At 41.3% G+C, this 9,132-nt stretch overlaps 1 protein-coding gene across 1 annotated transcript; it reads right to left on the bottom strand.

Annotated features, from left to right (window-relative positions):
• Positions 1-564: 564 nt before the first annotated feature.
• LOC107109373 (olfactory receptor 1020-like) lies at positions 565-1,512 on the bottom strand. The gene has a single exon (XM_015409983.1). The coding sequence runs from the start codon at positions 1,510-1,512 to the stop codon at positions 565-567; it is 948 nt and encodes a 315-aa protein (XP_015265469.1).
• Positions 1,513-9,132: the final 7,620 nt, after the last annotated feature.

Below are 9,132 nucleotides of genomic sequence, written 5' to 3'. Positions count from 1 at the left end.
CCGTTTGGTCCTCTCTTTGAACATAGCGGCTCGGGAGTTGGGGCTATGGGGTCATCCTGTAATGGCTAACCAGCTGGGCCGGCTCCAGCCTGGGGTTGGGTGGCTCGCCCTATGTCAAAAGTTAAGGAAGGGGTCAGAGACCCCCGGGACTTGATCATACCGCTGAACTGTTTGCCCTTGCCGTTGGTTACAGTTAAGGTGTCATTTAATAAAGTGGCCCAATAGTTAAACCCAGCACTTGTGTCTGTCTCTTATTTCATCTTGGGTGGCAAATATATTTGTGGGAAAGTACCTGAAATTCAACATATTCCTATTGCTATCATTATGTTGACAGTTGAATCAACAGCAGCATAAAGAGGATTTGGGAAGAAATCAGATTTATTTATTTATTTATTTTGGCTCTTTTTTCCATTCCATTGTGCCTCAACTTTTAAAACTGAAAACTCAAGTATATAAATAAAAAGGGTACAATTAAAGGAACATACAAGAAATTGTTCCACCCTTTAGATTTCATTCCAGACAAGTTTGATTCCAGAGGAGTAATTACTCTCCATCTCCAACAAATCACTTGGAAATCCTACACTTGTTTACAGCTCTCTTAAAAGATTTTTTTACCTCTTGGTTTCTTAGACTATAAATAAGAGGATTAATTAGAGGGGTTAAGACTGTGTAGAAGACTGAGAAGATCTTGTCCACTTCTCTTAGAGCTTCTTTTTGTGGTAGCACATATACAAATATCAATGAACCATAAAATATGGAAACTACAATGAGGTGGGAAGAACAAGTGGAAAAGGCCTTTTTCCTCCCATCTGAAGAGGGGATTCGTACGATCGCAACAATTATACAAAAGTAAGACAGCAGGGTCTGAAGAAAAGAAGGAACAATATCTATGAAAGATACTGCAAGGCCCACCAGTGTCACCAGAGTTGTGTCACTGCATGATAGATTAATCACTGGCATCAAGTCACAAAAGAAATGGTCAATGTCATGGGGGCCACAGTATTTCAGCTTTGACATCAAACTGATTACTAAAGTCATAGCTGTCATCCCACAAAGCCAAGACACAGCAGACAACAGAAAGCAGAGTCTTCTGCTCATGAGAGTGGCATATTGGAGGGGGTTGCATATTGCCAAATACCGATCATATGACATTGATGCCAGTAGGTAGCATTCAGCAGTCTCAAGTGAACCAACACAGTAAAGCTGGATATAGCACCCCCCAACTGAAATGGTTCTGTCCCCTGTCAGGAAATTGACCAACAACCTGGGGAGAAGGGTTGAAGTGTAGAAGGTCTCCAAACAGGACAAGTTTCCAAGGAAGAAGTACATGGGGGTGTGAAGGTGATGATCCGTGATTATTAACACAATGATGATGATATTTCCAGCAATGGTCAGACAGTAAATTATTAGGAAAAGCAGGAAGAGAGGAATCTGAAGTCCAGGGGCATTCCCAAATCCGAGAAGAATAAATGTAGTTACTACTGTTTTATTGTCTGTCTCCATGTGCTTCATAGTTTGAATCACTGAAAATGAAAATTAAAAAATCATAAGATCTCCAACTGAAAGACCCAAAGCCTAGAAATTGTTATACTGGCTCTACCACAGTTAAAGGTGCTTACCTTTAAAGCCCTATATGGCCGGGGTCCGACCTACCTAAGGGACCGCCTTTCCCCGTATACACCCCCAAGAGCACTTCGGTCGGGGACCCAGAGTCGCTTAGTGGTTCCGGGCCCCCGAGAGATACGGTATGCCGCGACAAGGGCAAGATCCTTCTCAGTGGCGGCCCCTACCTGGTGGAATGAGCTCCCGGAGGAGATCAGGGCCCTGCGGGATCTTTTGCAATTCCGCAGGGCCTGCAAGATGGAGCTCTTCCACCAGGCTTTTATGTAGGGGCCGCCGCTTCCACCACCACCAACGAGGGAAAGACCACCAAGTTGGAGTGTCCTTGATAGCCCGGCGCTATCTATATGACAGCAAGATCAGCCATTTAGCTTGGACTACCAGGATGATCTATCATGATTAAAGCCTGCAAGGGTAATTCCCTGCAGGTGTCAGCTGCAGACCATCTTGGAATCTAAAGCACTTTATTATTATTATTAGTATGTTGGTTGTGATGTGTGATTTTATCGGATTTTATAAATTTTATGTATGGGCTTATGCCTTTGTAAGCCGCCCTGAGCCCGCTCGCGGGGTAGGGTGGGGTAGAAATACCTGAATAAATAAATAAATAAAATAAATAAAGCTGAGATTTATACAATGTTCTCATGCGTTTTATCTAGACATGTGGAAACCACCCCCAATGTCTTTTTCTGTTATGAATTTCATTGTGCAGCTCTTACCTCATGTAATAGACCAACTCATTGGTACTTGATGACACCATTTAAAAATGGCACTGCAATCCATTGTTAATGTTGGGCTGTAAAATGGCTTTGTTTTCCTTCATTTATACCACACCTTTTTCTTCCGTGGAAACCAAAAATGGCTTACATAATTTTCTTATCCTCTATTTTATTCTAACAACAGTCCTGACAGGTATGTAAGGCTGACAGTGGGTAGCCGATTTTGTCCATGCAAATTCCTAGTCTGTAAGGGGTTTCTAGAGGAGTAGAATTTAAATTAGGAAACCCTCTGAACTGCAACCCTACAATCTAGTTTACACAAAACAGCTCTTCTCTGTGTTCTGGAACCAACAGTGCATGATACCTGCTCCAATTGATCATGGAAGTATTCTGAATAGAAAATAACTGGGCACTCATTTACATATCAAGCTGCCAGCTCAATGATATGAAAGGGTACAAACACTGGGTTGGATCCAGACTGCATTGACAATTGCCACTGATTCCACCTTATATCAGTAGGTGCTAGACAAGAGCTGGCTCTTAAAATCAAGCAAGCAAACAAACAACAAAAACCACATAACCATAATAATAGAACTCCCCTCAGGTTTCATAACAGTTATAAATTAAGATTATTAAATAGATTTGGGCTTGAATTGGAAAATCAGCCATATTTACGCATAGATCTCGACTACAAGCAGTTTATACTGTCACAATTACATCTTTTGTACAAATGAGGCTTTCTTTTGGCAGAAGCCCCCATCCACCATACATAGGTTACTTCATTTGATTGGATATTTTTGACTATGTCTGCCCATCATTGAATCTAGCCTTATATATTTTCCCCAGAAGTAGTTTTTGGGAATCATGGAATCTTTTAAAAAGTCCTATGTGGTGTCATTAGTATAACAGAATAGAATAACAGGACACTTGACTACAAGCAAGTTATATTGTCACAATCCCATCTTTTGTAAAAATGAGGCTTTCTCTTAGAGGAGGCCCTCATCCGCTGAATGAAGGACACTTAATTTGATGGAATGCTTTTGACAGTTTATGGCCATCATTGAATCCAGCATTACTGGAATGTAATCAGCCACTCCCTGACTAGTAAGAAGCCATTTGATCCAAGCCCAACAAGAGGAAAAAATCCCTGTTCCTCTCCATCCAAAAATTATAATTCAAGGAATACCCCAAGTTGCCAGCATTAGATACTTCAGTAGCTAAAAACCAACTAAGTGGGACTTGTGGACTTCATATTTTGAGTTGGAATACAGCTGGCTGGGCCTTGAGAGCCTTATCAAGGCAAATTCTGGGCCTTATCAAGGGCAAATTCTGTCAGAATAGGGCCTATTCAAAAATCTCCCTTGTAAAACCATTCTGGGAATAATATTCAATCTTGTAACCAAACAATATATACAGTAATGTGGGATGGTAAGATAGTACATATTGGGGGTGCATATTGGGGATAGTACATAATGTGGGATGGTAAGATAGTACATAAGGACCTTAATAATTGCCCTTAATAAAATAGATACATCCTTCCATGCTCTGCTTGAATGCAAGTTCTTTGAGAATATAAGGGATCACTATATTAAGCCATTAATCAACCAACCATCCCCCTACACCCTGGAAACCATGGCTCTTTTGCTCAGCGATAAGGATCCCAAGTTTACTGTAGCAACTGCAAAATTTGTCTCAGTCCTTTTAGCCCTTGCTTTAAAAAAATAAAAAGCAAGTATCTTCTGCTGCTCAAGATCTGTGAATCAATGAACTTCTATGGGGATAAAAGGAAATGAAAGGAATCCAGCCTTATATATTGCCCCAGAAATAGTTTTGGAGAAACATGCAATCTTTAAATAATTCTATGCTGTGTCATTAGAATAATAAGTATGTATGTATATATATAAATTATTTTTAATCATCACCTGGCATCAATGAAGAATGATTGAGAAGTAAGTCCATACAGCTGTCGTACATTTGTCTAGCTGTCATGAGAAATAACTAACATTTCCCGAAGGAAACAATCATTTCTTGCCACTTCACCTGAACAGTAAACAAAAGAGGTTTTATATAAGGGGGCAACAGATTGTCCCCAGAAGGCAAACTCTCGATATTGTACAGAAGGAATTTCAGAACATTTAGCAAATCCCCCTTCTAAAACATATTATGCAATACTCATTAAGGCTAAAAAATTCTCCAGTCTTTTATTTAGAAGAATCCTTGTTTCAAACAGTTATATACTGCCTCTACAGAGACTTGCTTGAGTGAGCTTGAGGGAGATTCATATTTCCCCAATGATAATCAACAAATACTCCTTCCTTCTTTTTCATCCCTCTCTGATAAAACAAAAACATGAGTATTCAAAGGAAACATATAATAATACAAAAAGCAGTGTATTAACAAAATGAAGAAAATATAGCAGTACATTAATTATAAAGGGACCTTTGACTCTTGAAAGCTCATAGCCCCCAAATCTTGATGTTGTCAAAGGTGCTAGTGGACTTAAATCCAGCTCTTCTCAAGAAGACAAATAGGACCAGCATCCTGAAAGTATGCTAATGAATGAACAGTTCAATTTTTTCAAAGATTTATATATTTATTTGAAATATGGACATAATATTATCACATTCAATAACACTTAACTTTTAGAAATGCTCTTTTCTGACCTTGGCTCTGTTTACTTGCATATATTAAAGATAAGCATCATCTACTTAGTTAGTTCATTTATAGCCTGTCTTTCTTGCTGAGACTGAAGGCAGATTTCAGGCTATAAAACTGTGCCATTAGACAGTATAAGACAGCATTGCACTGTTATATTTATGACCACTCTTGCTGCTGGCAATTAGGCCTGGTCCAGTTTGGTGTAGTGGTTAAGTACGCGGACTCTAATCTGGCAGAACCGGGTTTGATTCCCAACTCCTCCACTTGCACCTGGCTGGATGACCTTGGGCAAGCCATAGTTCTGATAAGAGCTGTTCTTGAAAAAGAGCAGTTTCTGTCAAGAGCTCTCTCAGCCACCTACCCCACAGGGGGTCTGTTGTGGGGAGGGGAAGGGAAAGGAGTTTGTAAGCCGCTCTGAGACACCTTTGGGTAGTGAAGGGTGGGGTATAAATCCAATCTCTTCTCTTCTTCTTTGCTTCTGATCTTGAGAGCTACACCGCAGAGTTATCTACATCCTTATGTCAATATATAAGCTTCAGCATAGATGATCCTGATCTAACTGACAGTTGTCAGGTGAATGTCATGTGACACTAGACCAGACTGATCCTGTTTGTAAATGTCTGGGCAAGGACTAAGTCACCATGACTCAGCACTGTGCTGATTGGCTGTACCATGTATAAATGTTCAGAGTGCCTATGCTCAGTGTCTTCTCCCCTGTAATGAGATGCTGGCGAAGCACTCTGTCTGTGAGCTGTATATATCTGTAAATAAACTACCTGTAAATAGTAACCACTGGACTGTGTTATGTGGTGTGCTATTGGGAATAGCTGGTGAGTGGAACTCTGCTAAGGTGTGCTACACGTTCTAAAGTTACCGGTTCAACTGGGAATGCGCAGCGCGACACCTTATGGGGAGCTAGAGGCTTTGAAATGGATGCCCCAGGCTAGCTTGATCTGTCAGATCTCAAAACTAAAGCAGGGTCAGTCCCGGTAAGTACTCAGCTGGGAGACCACCAAGCAAATCCAGGGCCTCTACACAGATGTGAGCAATGGCAAACTACCTCTGTTTCTGCCGGGAGCTTGACAGGCAGAAATCACCAAGTGCCTATGTGGTACTTACGTGATAAGCCAAATGTTTTGTGCTGTTAAAATGTTGTTGAGACTTCCTCCTGACGTGAGGTTGGCATGCTGTGTCTGTGCTGTAATTAATGTAATAAGTCAAACATTTTGTACTATTTGAATGTTCTTGTGGGTAAAGTAAGCAGTAGCAATTGTAACTGTTATAGAAATTGATAATATATAAGAGGTTGCCTTGTAATGGAGGTTTAAGACATTTTATTTCATAAGGAGTTTATTTGTGTTATAGATTAAAACCTTGATCTGAAGAAGAATATTTAGAAAAGAGGATAATTAGAAATCTGGAAACCTCTTTATCTACATAGTTTTGTTTGAATAAATGTACAACATCTACTCTACATTTTCACCATTGATTTGAGTCCAGCCTTTCTTTTGTGGATCCCTTTGGACCTTTCACATGGACTGGTATACAGTGGACTCTATACCATTTGAGCTGTTTTTTGTTTCTCCCCCTCCCCCCTTTTTTCCTATATGAAAAGTATGGAAATGTTTGTTTGATGCTGATCACCTATTAAAACATTATTTAATTTATAATCTGGTATATCATGTTTTCATTCTCAGATCAAACATGATTCAGTGACATGGGTTTGTTCAAATTGACTCCCTGAGAGTGAATGGATCTATGAACAGCATGGATGTATATTAATAGTAGCACATAGAGATATGATACACTATGAAAAATAATACTGTTTTCCAGATCCTTGGTGCTGTAGGGTCAGTAGATGCAGAATGCAGCTTTACTTTTAACAAATCTGCAGAACTGGGAAATTGTATTACTTCTTCCCCAAAGAGGAATTAACATGTGGAATTCACTGCCGAAGGAAGTGGTGATAGCTATAAGAGGGGAATGGATAAGCATATGGAGCATAGGTCCATCAATGGGTATTAGCCACAACATATAGATTTAACACTATGTCTGGGGCAGTGATGCTCTGTATTCTTGGTGCTTGGGAGACAACAGTGGGAGGGTTTCTGGGGTTCTGGCCCCACTGGTGGACCTCTTGATGGCACCTTGGTTTTGGCCACTGTGTGACACAGACTGTTAGACTGGATGGGGCATTGTCCTGATTCAATATGGATTATCATGTTCTTATGTTGATGCTGTGTCATCCATCTGTAAGAAAAGTTAGTGTTGCTAAAATGTTCTCTTATGCTGACATATTCAAGAGCACAGGAATTCTGATCTGCTTTGCCTAAGGTAACTTTTGGAGAGGTACCTAAGATCCCCCTAGAATACTAGATAGAGAAGAGGACACAAAGTTGTTGAGCCTTTGGGAAGTATTAGAAATTTGGAAATGGGCCCAACCAGAAAATAGTTGTCAGAGGAGTGTATGTTGAACCACAAAATGGATGTCATGAAGGGTTCCAAACCAAGCACTCTTTCATGATGGAGGCAGCAGTTTTCACATGGGAGCTCCCTGTAGAGACAAAGGTGCTGCTCCCTGGGTACTTTGTGAAGTATCTCCTCTTCCAGTGAAGTAGAGAAAAGCCCGGATTGGCTGATGGCTTTGTACAACAGACACTTTAATGAACCAGGAAGTGGGAAACAGGAAACTCATGTCGCAGGGCTCTTTTTGTAGCAGGAACTCCTTTGCATATTAGGCAACACACTGCTAATGTAGCCAATCTTCCAAGAGCTTACAGAGCTCTTCTTACAGGGGCTACTGTAAGCTCTTGGAGGATTGGCTACATTAGGGGTGTGTCACCTAATATGCAAAAGAGTTCCTGCTACAAAAAGAGCCCTGTTGGGTACTATGGTGCCCATGACTACCATGTTGGGGATCCCTGAGATGGTCGAAACTTTAACTCATTTTTGATCTGACATAATGTTGATATAATTCAAAATAGGAACTGCCATGGGCAGCACAAAAAAACCAAATTACATATGCATTTATTTGATGAATATCTGGTAAAATGAAAACTAACCAATCTGGAACCAGGAGGCCATTTGAACTCACCAATTGCGTGGGGGCTGGGAGTGGCTTAGATGTATATAGTTAGGGCAGTTGCCCCATGTAAAACATTCCTGTTGAGATGCAATAAACTGCTGCTTGTTGAAATCACTATGCCTTTGCTGTGTTAAACCCACTATTTAACAAGAACCCTAACAGGTACCCCACCTTTGAAGGCTTCAGTCACGGGGCAACCACACACTGTCAAGTAAGCAAGGGCAATGATCCTAAACCTGCTCCCCCATTCCACTCACTTGAGGTTGAGTGCCACAACAGTGTCTCCTGCACTCAAGCCCAACATTGAATTCAGGGGTGGGATGGCAAAAGCCATGGCCCCTGAAATATCATGTAAATTTCATGTAATTTATATCATGTAATTTATGTAAATTATCAAAGCACCAAATTTTATGTCAAGATATAGTGCTTTTATTATGCTGTTGTTTGTATGCATATTTTAACTTCGGCATGGCCGTTTGTTAGCCGCCCCGAGCTGTATATTGGATGGGGCGGGTTATAAATCCCCAAAATAAATAAATAAATAAATAAATCATGGGAAAAGATCCCAGGCAAGTTTTCCAGGAGGTCGGGGGGGGGGGATGCTCTGTCATTTGCCTATTTTGCACCCCTGGCAGAGGACAGGGCATATCTTGGGGGGGGGGAGCCTGGGAGCTGCTCCACTGTATGCGGTGAACCAGCTTGCCATGTGACCCTGTAACCCATTGCCTTGTGGGATCAGAGCTTCAAGCAGCAACTGCAGGTGCTGCTGTGGATGGGAATCCAGCAATCCCTGAGCACTTCAGCACATAACAGGTCAGTGTTTATTGGATGGAACTATAATGTGCTGCTAGGGGGGAATAGTAGTGACCCCACCCCCCAAGGCTGCATTTGCAGATGCTATCAGGGCAATATATCAATGGCTGAGGCCACTCGCCATGGCTAGATACATTTGTGTTTTACTTTCCTGCAGGTGGAGACTCACCAAGGAGAATTGTGGGTGTGGCGACTCTGCCCCTCCCAAACCTGCTCAGTCTGCAGCCCTGCCTTCCT

Source organism: Gekko japonicus, unplaced genomic scaffold (assembly GCF_001447785.1).
Source record: "Gekko japonicus isolate JY-2015 unplaced genomic scaffold, Gekko_japonicus_V1.1 scaffold101, whole genome shotgun sequence".
NCBI classification, from domain to species: domain Eukaryota; kingdom Metazoa; phylum Chordata; class Lepidosauria; order Squamata; family Gekkonidae; genus Gekko; species Gekko japonicus.
Note: the sequence above shows the minus strand (reverse complement) of the source record. Positions and strands in the feature narration are given on the sequence as shown.